The sequence below is a fragment of the Schistocerca serialis genome, chromosome 6 (assembly GCF_023864345.2).
Source record: "Schistocerca serialis cubense isolate TAMUIC-IGC-003099 chromosome 6, iqSchSeri2.2, whole genome shotgun sequence".
Taxonomy (NCBI): Eukaryota; Metazoa; Arthropoda; class Insecta; order Orthoptera; family Acrididae; genus Schistocerca; species Schistocerca serialis.
This window is the reverse complement of record NC_064643.1, coordinates 211062904-211079550: the sequence shown is the minus strand read 5'-3', so window position 1 is coordinate 211079550 and position 16647 is coordinate 211062904. Positions and strand designations below refer to the sequence as shown.

Below are 16647 nucleotides of genomic sequence, written 5' to 3'. Positions count from 1 at the left end.
GGTATTTTTTTTATCCTTTCTAGCAATGAACTGTACAAAATTTTTGTAAACAGCACTGTCCTGATATATTGATTTTCTGTGCACATCCCTATGATAGTCATCCCTCATCCTTGATTGATAATGGTCGATCTCACTATTCAAAAGTGAAACTTGATGGTTTTTAATGACACATATGCTTTCAAATATAAATATAGATGGTAAAGTCACGATTTTTAATTCCTTAAAGATACCTCTACATGGTGCACTGTAAGCAACATCACTTATTAATCTTAAAGCTTTCTTTTGGAGCTTAAAAGCGTGCTTTGCAAAAGCAGTATTTCCCCAGATCACTATTCCATATTTTAGTAGACTATGCATTTAAGCGTAATAAGCACTTAACACTGTTTTGGTATTGCAGCAATCTTAATGCACTCTTAATATGTAACAGTACTTGCTTAATTTTTTGTTAAGCATTTCTACTTGTTTTTCCCATCTTAGATTCTCATCCACCCATAATCCTAATAATATTATGTGATTCTTTTGCTGAATTTGGCTATTCGATAATGTGAATTTTACATTGGTCCTACTTTTTTTCCTTATATGGTTGAAGTTCATTCATACAGTTTTCTTGTCATAATAAAGTAGACAGTTATCTTCAAACTATTTTTCTGCGATTTCTGCTGTTTTGTCGATTTTTTGCTGCATCTCATAATCATTCTTCCATGTTATAATGAAGCTGGTATCAGCTGTTGAAAACTGATGAGGTAGGTTATTAATAAAAATCAAGAATAACAATGGTTCTAATACCGAGCCCTGGGGTACCACATAATTAACTTTTTTATATTCAGAATGGTACACATTTCCATCCTGAACAATTTGTACTCTTTGTTTCTGTTCAGTTATATGGCTTGAAACACTCGCAGGAAATACCACAGACATCATAATTATACAGTTTTAACTGCAGTAGATTATGATTTATAAGTTTGAATGCATTGGAAAGGTCCAAAAACAACCCACAGATCTGTTCCTTATCCACAATACCTTTCTAAACAATTATTTTCGAAAATACAGATAGTAATGTTAGAGGTCTGAAGTTTTTAATGTCAAACTTGTCACCACTTTTGTAAGCTGGTATTACTGTTGACTGCGTAAGTTTACTTGGAAACACACCAGCTTCAAAGGAGTCATTGATTATGTCAACAAGTTGAGAGACACATTATTGGTACTATATTTAATAATTTTGTCAGGGATACCATCAAATCCACAGGTCATTTTATTCTTTAGTTTGCTGACAGCCGATTGTACTTCTTTGGGTCTTACAGGATATAAATACATTGTCCTTTCATTTATTGGAGTTGTTACCTTTGTCTTTGGATTACATTTAGTGGTGATCAGGTTTTGGGCTACATTAATATAATGATCATTAAATATATTAGCTATTAGAAGTGGATCATCAAAAATTTCATTTTTGTGTTTTATAGTGATTTTATTACTTGCACTTTCATGTTTGCTTGTATGATTATTAATAACTTTCAACACAGATTTCATTTTGTTGTTACCCTTTCTGATATATGAATCATTACCTTATTTCAGCAATTATAGCTTCCCTGTGCTTTTTCCTATAACACTTGGAATATGGTTTCAAGATAGTATTTTGCTTTGCACACTTATGTAGTATTCTAAGACTTTCTAATGAATCTTTGATTTCCATGAATTAGATTTTTTTGTTTATTTTAATTCTCTTCAGAGGGAATGAAATATCATAGCAGTATTTATAATTTGACAAGGACTTGTTGAATTTTATATCTACAGAACTATTGCTTTCCACATCCCAGTTTACATTTTTTTTAACATTAAAGATCCTAATGCTGTCATCATTAATTAATCTTCCCTCAATATATCCCCTGTTGTCACTTTTTTCATGAGATTTATCTAAGGTCACTTTCACAGCTTGATGATCAGTGAAACCTGTATGCAATACCTCGGATTTAAAGCCACATTTTGATTTGTCAATGAATATTTGGTTTGTAGTGCTTTCATTTTTGCTTGTGTATCTGGTGGTGTCTTCTACACACATGTCCATATTGTATGTTTTTAGTAGATTAACAAGTTTTTTCCTTTTTTACAGTTAACCATGAAATTAATATGGAAATCCCCAAGCACAATTATGTATTTTGACTGTCTGTTTAGATAGTTCAGAAGATTTTCCAAATTTTCAGAGAATAATTAAAAATTGCCAGGTGGGGACTTATATATACATGCAATTATAATCTTACTATCTGTTAGTTTACATGAACAATATTCAAGATCTTTTTCAATACAGCAGACATTTTAAACGCTAATTTCGTTTGATTTAATACTTTTTCTTACATATATACGTGTTCCACCCCCTCTGTATGTTTCCCTACAAAAGCTGCTGATCGACTGGAAGTCTGAAATCCCAACTGCACATTTTTGTAATTCTTGTAACCAGTGTTCAGTTATACACATGATAGAAATGTACTTTCCTTAACGATTCAAAAGGAGCTCTAGCTCATATAGCTTAATAGTTCAGCCCTGTACATTATTATAAGCAGAGTTAAAGAACTATTCAGTTGTATGAGAGGTATGTTTCTTGCTTGGCTACTTCCTTGAAGAGTAGGCTTTAGTGTTTTTGTTTCTGACGTGATTTTCAGCTCCTGGGGGTCCTGGATTTTTTCTTGGTTGTTTTCTTCTGCACTGGATTGGGCCATAAAAAATCGTTCGTATCTTGTTTGGATGCTAACTTCTGCCTGGTGCTTCGTGATGATCTATTGTTTTTAACTGTCCACTCTGGTACGACTTCCTCCTCAGTCTTTTTACATGGTGATATTTTCTGTGTTAGTTCCCTGCCATTTGTTCGTTCCACCGGTGGCATATTTACTGTTAATTTTTTGGTTTCGTCTTCTGTTAGTTTCCCATATTGTAAGCATACAGTTCCGTTGAGTGACGAATCTGCCTGTTGCAAGCAGTTAACAGAGATCAGTGACGGTACAGTGTGCTGAATCATGGCTGAATAATGGTTGACTGTTGTGTCGTGTTGACAGAGCTGGTTGTTGCGCTGCGTTGGTAGTCGATAATTCACGTCAATCGATACCATCGTCTCAAACGACAAATTTTGTAATCTTTATCTATAATCAACACAACAGCGTGGTCGGCTTTGAAGCATGTTACTGTCACGCATTCCCCTCTGTTAGGAAAATATAGTGTGTAGTGGTGGTTACGAATGCAGGGATTTCTTATGACCGTGTAGTGTACAAATGAGTTTTGTTGTTGGTAACGACGTTAGAAATAAGCAATGTGGTTCTCTCTGTTATCTTCTAATAGTGGTGTGTTTCATGGCATTGTTTATGTTTGGTTTCTTCCCGACATCATACTTGCAGTCCCGTAAGGCAACAAAAGATGATATTCCTTATTTTGTCGGCAATACTAGGTGCGTAAATGTAGAACAGCTTTAATGAATATTGTGTGATCGTTTGTGTCTTGAAATTCGAGGCTATAGATTCGTAAATATTACATATTAAAGGCATCGAAAAATTTCCTATCTCATAGATCTGAATGTTATTAGAATCTAATAACTATATAACAAAAAATGTACCGCATTATTCAGAGACTGCGTTTGTGTTGTAGGGTGAATGCAAGTGCTTTATACAAACCGCTTGTAAAAAAATTGATACTAATCGTAATAGATGCCTTAAGAGTGGACTTTGTTGAAGGGGAAACTGGGCTGAGAAACATGCCTTACACTGCATCTTTGATTAAAGAAAGTGCGGCATGCCAGTACGTAGGAAGAGTTAGCCCACCCACAGTAACAATGCCAAGGATTAAGGTATGTTGATTATAAGTAGAGACACAAGTATTTGTGAATCTGTTGACATCCAAAAGTATTCCATCTATTTTACCGTAATCAAACCAACATATACCAATGAACAGAGACTTTTAGAAATGGAATGAAGTCCAGGCTAAAGGAAGTATATGTTTGTACATATTTTCATCTCTCTGTTCACTTTGAAAGGACATGACATGTTATGTATGTCTAAATCCTAAATAAATAATTCATTTGTCCATAGATCATAAATAAATTATATATTAGTATTATCAAGAAAGTAATTACCTACTTGACGTAAGGAGCCTGAAGATAAAGAGGAGGTTAACTATATAGAGAGATGTTTATTGTATTGTCATTTATTTTCTACTCGATTACTCATTATTGGTGTATTGCAGTTGCGTACTGCTGTTCTTTGATCAGTGACTTTTAGCCATTTGTGATAACCGGCTGACAGTCTGTCAGTCATGGACTAGGAGTCTAACGACGAGGGATATGAGGTACCAAGGGGAAAATGGGTGGCAATGAGGTCAGAGCTGTAGGGATGGTGTTACATATGTGATGTAGTTATAAAATGTAAGTGACTACTGTAATGACTCACAAGAACAGCCTTGGCAAATATATTATTTTCCACAGATCATGTCTCAATTTTGTCATGTTACAATTCGATTCTCTTCACAATGACACTTAGCAGTATTAATATTGTTAGCTTTGTGCACATAGGCTTCTTCAGTACTGAGCTTCCTAAATTTCATGTTATTTTGGTCTCTACCTGATAGCTGGCAGTTGGTTTTATGCGTTGAGTGCCACATTCATGGCTCATCTCCATTTGTGATACAACTCAAAAATTGCCAATACCTTCAACATTTTTTTTTTTGTGCATAAGCCAAATTTATCATCCCTCTGCCTTAATTTTTTTTTAATGTAACTAATATGTGTAGCCAACTAACATTTTGTGATACCTGAAACTGACAGCCTCAGTTTTGTCCAGAACTGTATAAAATTAAATGTCTTTATGACTATTGTAAGTGACACAGAATAACAATACAATACGCACTACAATGATCACAATTTCAGAATAGGTGAACAGTGGACTGTTCACTATTTCTCAAGAAGTTTCAAGTGTAGTATGGAACATAAGAGGAGCTGAATATGAGTAAAAGTTTTTCTTTATAATAGTATAACTGATGCCAAAGTAATGTCTACTGCATAAATTTCCCCAGTAGTATCACAACAGACTGTGACATTTGCATGTATTGATTCTGAAATGTCACCTACATGTATGTCACATGTCTAGATAGTTATCTGCTCTTGCACTGTTATTGCTCTTCTCAAGTTTCAAGACAGTCTGTGAGCCATAATCTTTTCATTAAGAGTCCTACCACACTGGGATGCCACAGCAGGTCTAATGGCAGAGATGCCAGACCGAATACCATGGAGCCTGTCGCACCAGGTAGCTAACTGAGTGTGGCGTCTCTGCCAGCAGAACGGCAGCCATAAGGGTCTATTGGCAGCCCTATTGGTGCTGCCAGTTGAAGACGACGTCTTATGGCTGCTCCCACACCAGGAGGTCAGCAGACCTGCCAAGCGCTACCTGCGACTTAGTTTTTTCCACCCATGTGAGCACTATGGATAGATTTGACACCAAGTATTTTATCTGCAAGATTCAGGTGGGATCAACAATTTGGGACACACTATCTCTGAGCTATTCAAACCACAACCTGGGGGGAAAGGTTTTGGGTAATTATAAGCGCAATGAATGAAGCCCAACTCAAAGAATAAGCCCTTCCACTTTACAATCACATTGAAACTACTTAGAACAGCACACTTACTGGACTCGGATCTGTTGCAAATCGTGGAAGTTATCAATCCGCAGTTTCCTCAGTCTGTTCCTGATGCTACACTCCAATCACAAGAACTTTACATCACAGACAGCACATTTTACTATCCAGGATATGGGTTTTCCTCTAAGCTTCTGGACTGAAACAGCACAGCTGTGTCCTGCTGCAGCAAGTGACGCTAATGGTCCGATACATCAGACATGGTAGAATTATTTTAAGATGTAAGAGTTATAAACAAAAGGGGCAGTTTTCCTACTTTTTGTGTAAAACGTTTGTAAATTGAATTTCGATTTATAATAATACACTTTTCAAATAAAAACTAAAACATCACTCCTATGTGTACTATAAATTTACATCTAGAGCTGTAAACGTCACTGCAGTTTACAGATATTAGCTACAAAGGAGACAGGTGGAAACTCTTTTTTCTGGCAAGCTTCTTTCCTTAAAATGGTGTCCTTTTTTGTCATTTCATGCGGGTACCCCCACCAACTTGAAATTCTCACAAAACTGATGAACTGTAGCACTGTAATTTCTTAAGTCATTATACAGTGTGTGAAATAACCCATTTGTCACGGTCAGCAGTGAAGTGATGTACCTGGAACTCCTTCTTCTGCATTCTCTTTTTATTTTCAACTACCACAGGTAATTACTACCTTTCTACAACACAGGAGATCAATAGTGCATATTTCATCAATGCAATTCCTTGTGGCTCCTATGCAGTCCGCATTTGAACTTTTCCCTCTGAATAATGGCGGACATTTTCTTCATATCCAGGATTCCTCAGAATAATATTCCTTAGTTTAGTGATGCACACTGTACCCACTGAACCAGGTGTTTCTGCCAGATACATTTGCAACTCGGAAAACAAATCTACACCCGCATCTTTCAGTTATAGAAATGTGGACCCTTAAATTTAGTTTTCTGTAGTGTATTCCAAGGCACATTAGCCAACACTAAATCATCAGACAAGTCTGGAGTAAAGCTGCCCACTGCACTGCTTGTCATAGACGAAATTGATGGTTGAATCTGTTGTTTGTTCTCTCTAGTGACACTTTTACAGAATCTTTGTGTTGAAGGGAAAATGGCTTTTTATTGTGACTTACCTAAAATTAAAACAAACAAACAAAGACTAAGAAGGTGGTAGTAACAAAAAAATAAGAATGTGATAATGTAAAATGTAAACTGTAATTGAATCGAATATCTATGTCGGTAAACTAATTTTAAATTCCAATTTGAAAATCCAAGGAAAGAAGGCAAGCAGGAAGATTAGCAGATGATGGAAATGGTATAAAAGAACTTCTGTTTACTTACTTTTTTACAGGCTTCGTAAAAAATGATGCTGCCATCAGTCATGAAATTGGAGTCTTCAGCAGTCCATAGCCAGAAAAGAGCAGATTGATGATTTCTGTTTAGGCATGACAGTTTCATTTAGAGCACACTACTCAATGCGAGCCAACCCACCACGCAACTTTACTGCATAACTACAAAAATAGATTGATTCAAGTGTCACCGATTTGTTCCTTTAGTACGCCTCCCTATTGTTGGATGGCACTTAAGTAAGGGCCGGCTGGGTTTGTTCCAATGTGGTGGCGTGTGGAAATGTCAAAATGAATGCACAGTGTTGGTTTCAATGCAGCCTGTATTTCTTATACCTTCCAAACTACTAAAATATTGGTCTCTGGTGTCACTTATAGAGCAGCATGCTGACACATTATCATGTTATAAAGATAAGTGACAGTGTGGTATACATATTCTTGATTTCAGTGCAGTGTATAAATTTATTATGTCTCTTCTTAAAGTGTGTGAGTCGATATTGTTGATTTTTCCTTAGTATTAATTTTCTGCAGCCAAGCGACTAGCGCGAGGTTTGGTGTTCTCGTAAAGATAAGTTATTTTAGATTATAAAACACATAGATTAGTACTGATTACGTGGTAAATAAGTGTATTAGTGTGCCGTTTAAGTGTACCATTAAAGGTTTCATTTCTCATTACGTAATATAGCAGAAAACGCGAAAAGACCGTACAGTCGTATTTTCTGTTTACGTTCTGCTGCAGCAAATCTATAGAATTTCGTTTAGTTGTTCCTTGCTCTCTCCAGCAATTTAACTTAGCGTACCTCTTCATTATTTAACTAGCATTTCCGGAAAGTAGCGTAAAGTTTAACTTGTTGTTTCAGAAACTTTGCACTTTTGTTTTTGTTTACACACAGTTGCGTATAGGCCAAATTTGTGTAACCATATTTTCGTGTTTATCTGTAATTTAACTGACTTATTCTTAATAAATTATTACGTTTATCATGAGTGAAAAGTGCTTGACTTGCCGTAGAATTGTTAGGTCGGGGCTTTGGTGTGATGGGTGCTGTAGTTTTTTCCATGTGGGTGACTGTAGTGGCGTGGGAATAGGGGAAGTAAATGAGACTCATCAGTGGTTTTGTAGGATTTGTAGTAGAGATAGGAAGATACTGGAACAGGAGGGGAAAATTGCTGCCCTTCAGGCTGAGTTAGACAAGGCCAGGGGAGATCTTGACAGGTTAAGGAGGGAGAAGGGTAAAGAGAGGTGGGAAGTGGCAACAGGCAACAGGAGGAACAGGCCTAGAACTTTGTCTGACAGCTTTATGGTGAATGTGGAAAATAGATTTGACCTGTTGCTTCAGTTAGAAGCTGGTGAGCCTCAAGCAGTTACAGGTGTAGACAGGGCACAACAAACTTTCAGCAGCAAATTGAAAAGTAAGAATGTAGGGAAATCAGTAAAGAGAAAGAAAGTGTTGTTGTTAGGTAGTTCCCATGGAAGAGGTGTTGGCCAACTCTTGCAGGATGAACTAGGATCAGAATACCAGGTCACCAATTTTTTTAAACCTAGTGCTGGTCTGGAGCAGGTGACAGAGGATTTAGGATCACTTTGCAAAGATTTCACTAAGGAAGACACCGTGGTTATAGTGGGTGGGGCAGGTAACAGTATTGACAGAGATCCTGGGTACAGCATAGAGTGTGACCTGGCGAAGATTGCATCAGCATCGAGGCATACCAGTGTTGAGTTTGTATCTGTTCTTGGGCGCCATGACCGACCTCATTTGAACTCTTCTGTCAAGAGAGTTAATTTGGAGCTGGAACGGCTGCTCATGTCGGGTGCGGGGTCACACATTGGTGTGGTTCATGTTGATTCTGTCAGTAGGTGGGATTATACTAGGCATGGCCTTCACCTCAACAGGAAGGGGAAGGGTAAATTGGCTGGGGAAATAGCAGGAAAGTTAAAGGGGGGAGGCACTGTCATGAGTGGTATAATACCAGTGGTTATAGGATTCAGAAAAGACCCTTTTTTAGGGTAGGGAGGACAGAAAGAAAACAAATTTTAAGAGAGGTTAGAACTGAGACAAACCTTCAGTTTGAGAAAGAAATCAAAAAACATAATTCCAGCTTATTACATCAACATAAACAGCCATTGGTTAAGAATTTCCAACTGTCAGCAGATATTTTAACTCCATCCAATTTTAAGTCAGTCAATGTGAAATGTCAGCTATCTTTATTGCATCAAAATATTCGAGGACTGAGAAATAAAATTAATGAATTAACTATCTGCATAGATGAATTAGAGTCTTCAAACCCAGCTGACATAATCTGCCTCTCTGAACATCATGTGACCACTAGTATAGAACTTTTAAGTGTTACAGGGTTTAGGTTAGCATCTCACTATTGTAGATCAGAAATGGAGAAAGGAGGAGTTGCCACATTCATCAGGAACTGTCATAAATTTAAGAACATAGACATTCATAAATTTTGCTTAGAACAGCATATGGAAGCATGTGCAACAGAATTAGAATTTCACAAAAAATCTTTCATAATATTAAGTGTATATCGAGCACCTGCAGGTAACTTTAATCTGTTTGTAAACCACCTTGAAGCTGTACTGGCCCATTTAACAACCAAAAACAAAGAAATAGTGGTTGCTGGTGATTTCAATGTAGATTTCCTTAAAGACTCTCCCAATAAGAACCTATTTGAGTTAGTAACACTATCATTCAACTTAATTCCCACAGTAAAGTTCCCCACTAGGATAACCACTTGCTCACAAACAGCCATTGATAATATCTTTATAGAAAAGTCAAATGAACAAAATTATATTACAAAACCAATAGTCAATGGCCTCTCAGACCATGACATGCAGTTCCTTCTGTTAAATGTTAATACTGAACAAGATATAAAATCTGTTAAATCTGAGCTCAAGAGGGTAATCAGTAAGCCAAAAATTGATTATTTTAGGACACTCCTCAGAGACATTCACTGGACTGATGTTTACAGTGCTCATGGCATGAATGAAAAATATAACATTTTTGCTAATAAAGTGCTTACCTTATTTGAACACTGCTTTCCCCCAAAACTTACCAAGGTTAGAGCAAAGTCTACAAAGAAGCCATGGATTACTCGAGGAATAGGGGTATCTTGTAAAACAAAAAGAAAACTGTATCTGTCAATCCGAAACATTTCCAATGTTGATGCTATAGCACATTATAAGAAATACTGCAAAATATTAAAGACTGTAATACGGATGTCAAAGCAAATATATTACAAGGAAAAGATAGTCATATCAGATAACAAAATAAAGACAATATGGGATATAGTGAAGGAGGAGACCGGTAGAACCAGACATGAAGAGGAACAAATAGCATTAAGAGTAAATGATGCATTGGTGACAGATGTGTATAGTGTTGCAGAACTTTTTAACAAACATTTTATAACTGTTACTGAAAAGATGGGGTTGTCAGGTTCGGTAGATGCTGCTATGGATTACCTTAGACCAGACATTTCAAGTAACTTCCATAATATGAATTTGACCCTCACTACCCCAACAGAAATAATGTCCATCATAAAATCTTTAAAATCAAAAACATCTAGTGGGTATGATGAAATATCAACAAAGTTAATTAAAGAATGTGATTCTGAGCTAAGTAACATATTAAGCTATCTGTGTAACCAGTCGTTTATCAGTGGAATATTTCCCGAATGGCTGAAATATGCTGAAGTTAAGCCACTGTTTAAGAAGGGAGATAAAGAAATAGCATCAAATTTCCGTCCAATTTCACTGTTGCCAGCATTCTCAAAAATTTTCGAAAAAGTAATGTACAGTCGTCTTTATAACCATCTTATCTCAAATAACATACTGTCAAAGTCACAGTTTGGATTTCTAAAAGGTTCTGATATTGAGAAGGCTATCTACACTTACAGTGAAAATGTACTTAATTCATTAGACAAAAAATTGCAGGCAACTGGTATATTTTGTGATCTGTCAAAGGCATTTGACTGTGTAAATCACAATATCCTTTTAAGTAAACTAGAATATTATAGTGTAACAGGAAATGCTGCAAAATGGTTCAAATCTTATATCTCTGGCAGGAAACAAAGGGTGTTATTAGGAAAGAGACATGTATCAAGCTATCAGGCATCATCCAACTGGGAACTAATTACATGTGGGGTCCCACAAGGTTCCATTTTGGGGCCCTTACTTTTTCTTGTGTATATCAATGACCTTTCATCAGTAACATTACCAGATGCCAAGTTTGTTTTGTTTGCTGATGATACAAACATTGCAATAAATAGCAAATCAAGTGTAGTCTTAGAAAGATCAGCCAATAAAATATTTGTAGACATTAATCACTGGTTCCTAGCCAATTCTTTGTCACTAAACTTTGAAAAAACACACTACATGCAGTTCAGAACTTGTAAGGGGTGTCCCAAGAGTATATGTCTAACATATGATGACAAGAAGATAGAAGAAGTGGACGGTGTTAAATTCTTGGGATTACAGCTTGATAATAAATTCAACTGGGAGGAGCACACCACAGAACTGCTGAAGCGTCTTAACAAATCTCTGTTTGCAATGCGAATTTTGTCAGACATAGGGGATATAAAAATGAAAAAGCTGGCATACTATGCTTACTTTCATTCCATAATGTCATATGGGATTATTTTCTGGGGTAATTCATCAAGCCAAGCTAAAGTTTTCCGGGCACAAAAACGTGCAGTAAGAATTATATGTGGTGTGAACTCAAGAACATCCTGCAGAAGCCTGTTTAGGGAACTAGGGATACTAACTACAGCTTCTTAATATATTTATTCCTTAATGAAATTTGTCATTAAAAATATATCACTTTTTCAAACCAATAGCTCAATTCATGGAATCAATACTAGAAATAAGAATAATCTTCACAAGGATTTAAAGTCACTTAGTCTTGTACAAAAAGGTGTGCATTATTCAGGAACACACATTTTCAATAACTTGCCAGCAGCCATAAAAAGCTTAACAACCAATGAAATTCAGTTTAAGAGAAGCCTAAAGGATTTATTGGTGGCCAACTCCTTCTACTCCATTGATGAATTTCTGAGGAAAACCAACTGATTTGTATATAAGTACAACATATCTTCTGCACAATTTCAGTGCAGTAATGTGTTCACTGAAAATTTGTGTGTGTGTGTGTGTGTGTGTGTGTGTGTGTAAGTATAATCTAACTTCTGCACCATTTCAGTGCAGTAATGTGTTCATTGTAAATAAGTATTACAGTAGTTGTATTACATGTTTCTTACCTTATAAATAAATAAAAAACTTTTTTATTTTAAATTCAGTGCAATAGTATTTGTAAAATGACTCTTAGTGTTCATTAAAAAATGACGATCATTCCACTTGGGACCTGTGGAATGGTACATTAGCTTATTTGTTTTAGTTTAAATATTTGTCATGTATTGTTGTTTTTCTGACATGTTCCACATCCTGGAGGACCTCCTCACTACGGATCAATTGGAATGAAAGTAAATCTAATCTAATCTAATTTAGCCCTTTTAAGGCCTTTTTAGGTTCTCTAAGGTTAAAACCTACAAATCTGGGCTCTGGAGATGACCATCGATGAAAAGTGCATACCAAAATTAGCTCTTTATTGTACCACCTCAGGAAGGTGCACTATGGGATATTTTTTTAAAAAAAGTATTGAGATTATGTTTGTAGAACCTGTTACTGGTTGTTAATGACAGATTGTGTAAATACATCTTACACAATATGACAATGGTAGTATATTTAAGAATTTATGGCCCTTTTCTGGCTAATGAAATAATAATAGTAATAATAATAATAATAATAATAATAATATGATGATTATTATAGCAGGTAAGTGTCCTGTAAACACAATAAAACTTGGCACTTTTCTGGGAGTGAAGGAATCTGTGAAAATTTGATGAGTTCAGTTTTCTGTGAATCCGCCTGTGGCCATTTTTAGCTACTAAATAATACAATATGCTGTAACATTGTAGTGAAATGCAGTGTTGATTCCAGTGTGCTGCCTGCCACACAGGAAAGAGGTGGGGCTTGCTACCCCCCCCCCCCCCCCCCCCCCCCCACACACACACACACACACACACACACACACAGCAGCCAGTAGGCTAGGCACTGATAATGTGTTTATGCTTCCAGCATCCCCACAAAAGAGGCCAAATTCAATTGTGCATATAGTGTGTGTGTGTGTGTGTGTGTGTAAGTAAAAAAGTCCCCAAATTAATTGTAATAATTTTAAATTACATGTATCAAAGGTTCTGCACTCACCTACCTAAAATTTAAGTCGTAGCATCCTCTTTACTAACTGTATGGAAATTCTGTTTTTTTTATTTTTTTATTTTTTAATGCTTATTGTTAAACTAGAATAGGTCTGATGAGTGAACCTGTGAAGTGTAGAATAATTCAGGAGCTGCCCATTTTCAGTCTCTTGTATGTGTCAATCCTAAGGGCCCGGGTTTGATTCCCGGCTGGGTCGTAAATTTTCTCCGCTCAAGGACTGGGTGTTGTGTTGTCCTAATCATCATTATTTCATCCCCATCGACGCGCAAGTCGCCGAAGTGGCGTCAAATCGAAAGACTTGCACCAGATGAGCAGTCTACCCGACGGGAGGCCCTTGTCACACGACATTTCATTTCATCTATCATAACTGCTATTGCATGGACATGTCTACCAGTGCTAGTACTAACATCTGTGCTATTACTAGCATTTGGAAATGCCTATATTTTAAGGTCTGCTTCAGACAAGAATGTGTGTACAAAGGATGAACTGTCAGGGTAGATTTGTATTTACCATCTTACTACCCTTGCAAATGTTTGTCCCACTGTGTCTATACCATTTCACCTGAATCCAGAGCTATACTCAAAGTTCAAGTTCAAATGTGCCCTCTTTTGAACTGATGCTAAACTGTAACCAAAGAGGAAAGCAAAATATGTAAATAAGTATTGCATTGCAACTCACCGATTAAAAGGGTTGCTGTCTCCTATTTTATGATTAGTGATAATTTTTTATTTGCGTATTATATTTCATCATAGCTTTTCCATCATGCAAGAGAAATGTGTAAGAATGTCGACATTGCGAGCTTGCTGTTTAAATGGAGAAGAGCAGGCCAAGGGTCGACAGAAGCGTCCGATCCCACGCGTCGGCTTTGACCCGTGACGAAAGGGTGTTGTGTGTGACGTCATGACGGCGCGGAGTTTGGTTTGAATGTGGCTGTCTCCAGTTCTGTTTTATCTTATTTTATTTACTTTTCTGATCTGTTCGTTCTATCTCGTGAGATTTTTTTTTTTTAATTTGAAAACGCTTATTACTTATTTTAATTATCTGCTTCCTCCAATTTATGTTTTAGTTTATTATATTTATCTTTCTGATCTGTTTGTTCTATCCCGTGAGCTTTTTTTTAAAAAAAGACAAAAAACACTAATCAGCTACTGAAGCATCTTCTATGGGTTGCAGGGGTTACGACCCCTGGGGAGGTGGGTGGGTATTCATGCATGGCTGTCTTCACTTACACGTTGTAGCTACGCAAGGCGTCTAAATTTGTTTATATTTAGTTTGCCCCCCCCCCCCCCCCTCCCTCCACCCAAAACACCCCATTTCCCGCACTTGTCCCGTTAGTGTCATTAGGCTTCTTGTGGAAAGTGTGTGTGTGTGTGTGTGTGTGTGTGTGTTTTTGTTTCCGCCATATTTGTGATGTCATGGGTCAAAGCAGACGGGCGGGATCGGGCACTTCCGTATTTCCCAGGCCAAGATAGAAAATTGTGTTTGGTGTTATGAATAATAGTTCACCTCCACAGCTGAGTGGTCAGCATATCTGACTACCACACCCAGAACCCATGTGCAATTCCTGGCACCACCAGGGACTATTTCTGGGTGTGAGTACTGGAATAGTGTCCTTTCAACGTCATGATGTCAATTGAGGAGCTACTTGAATGGGAAGTTGTGGCTCCAAAGTCTGGAAAGCCATCAATGGCTTGGAGAGCTGTGTGATGTCACACCTTACTGTATTCAAATGAGGTCTTTGTTGAAACATCACAGATATGTTAATTAATTGTTGCGTTCACAGAGCATGCTGTAAAGAATAATAATAACACTTTCTGCCAGCAGGCAAAAATATTATACTATAAGCAGTTGGAATGTGAAATTTTTCCCGTTCTGATGTCAGTATACTGTTTGTTGTTTAGTGACGTGTTTTGATTTCTTTTGTGAAGTGATTGTTGGTGCAAAGGGCTAAGAATGTTGAAGTTTTCCATGTGACACACAATGACTATTGATGAGAAAGACTGTGCACTGGCAGTAATGTTGCTTTATCAGATTGGCAGTAGTAGCAGTGCTGCATTGCAGGAACGTTGCCAACAGGCACAGCTATGAAGACCCCCATGTCAATAAATGGGCTAAAAAATATGACCTATAAATGTGGAAAAACAGGTGAATTAGGTGGTGGGGCACACAGAGGGCCAGCCTCATTCCCTTGGCAGATGTGGATAAAGTTGCTGTAACTATAGCTGAACATGCAGCACACACCTGAAATTCTGCAACCAGTGCTCTAGCTGTGTCATGGGAATTCTCTTCACCCTTCTCAGGAGTTCAAAAGATTTTGCAGTGCATTTTACACTGGTATCTCTATAAGATTCAGAATATGCACCAAATGAAACTCCAAGATAGGCTGCAGTGGCATGACTTTGCCCTCCGCTCTTTTTTACTCATGGAAATGAATGGCACATTTTACTCTGCACAGTGCTGTGAATGTGCAGGACTGTCACATATTGGGTTTTGCTCTGCCATATGCTGTGCAGCAACATCCATTGCAACCAGTTAACATGACTGTGTGGTGTGGTTTCACAAGCTCCTTCATTCGCAATCAGTTTTTCTTCGAGGAGACGACACCTCACTGGTCTGTTATGTGTACAGTGACATCTCACATTATAAGGCCTCTTTTGTGGAACATGTGGTTCCAGCTTTGTGAGAATGCAAGTGTGTCCACATGACTATTGTCGTGCAAGATTGGGTGGTAACATGTCACTTGCCATGTGAAAGATTTGCTTCAAGAAACCTTTGCTACCAACCACATCATCTCTAGGCAGTTTCAAGATGTGTGGTCTTCAAGATACTCTGACTGCAATCCTTGTGACTTATGGTTAAGGTTGTACCTGAAAGATCATGTCGCTCCGGGATGTATCTGGACTCTTCCTAATCTGAAGGATAATATATGATGACATATCACTCTGATTGCAGCAGGTATGCAGTGAGCAACTGTCGACCATACTATGTTATCGATGCAGCATAACCTAATAAATATGCTAGAACCAGTGTTGTTATGGGTTTGATTGTTCCTTTCCTTTTTGTGTAGCCTCACCACATTCTTACTGCTTATTGCGTCCTTTTTTCATCTAGTGGCAGATAGTGGAATTATTACTATTTTTTTCCCCACCATCCTGTGTTAACCTGACACAGTATTGAATAAAACAAGAAAAAATAACAATGTACATTAATTGTGCTCTATCTTGGAAAACATTCAGAATAGGAAACAAGTCCATACAAAGACTTTTTATTTATTTATTTATTTTTTTCAACTGATCATTCCTGTCATATCCCTGAATATTGACCATTCCTCTGTATGTACATATGTGGCAAAAATGTTTTTTATGAGTAATAATTAAGTTTGCATTAGTA

At 37.2% G+C, this 16647-nt stretch overlaps 1 protein-coding gene across 4 annotated transcripts in view; it reads left to right on the top strand.

Moving 5' to 3' along the window:
- Positions 1 to 3026: 3026 nt before the first annotated feature.
- The window catches only part of LOC126483965 (GPI ethanolamine phosphate transferase 2), a 108042-nt gene continuing 94421 nt past the window's right edge, over positions 3027 to 16647 (top strand). For 3 of the 4 annotated variants that reach the window (XM_050107264.1, XM_050107266.1, XM_050107263.1), the window contains exons 1-2: positions 3027 to 3430; positions 3628 to 3826. In XM_050107264.1, coding sequence (XP_049963221.1) covers positions 3258 to 3430; positions 3628 to 3826 — 372 coding nt within the window. In that variant the 5' untranslated portion in view covers positions 3027 to 3257. The remainder of the gene's footprint in view (positions 3431 to 3627; positions 3827 to 16647) is intronic. The other variant, XM_050107265.1, reaches the window with a different exon arrangement.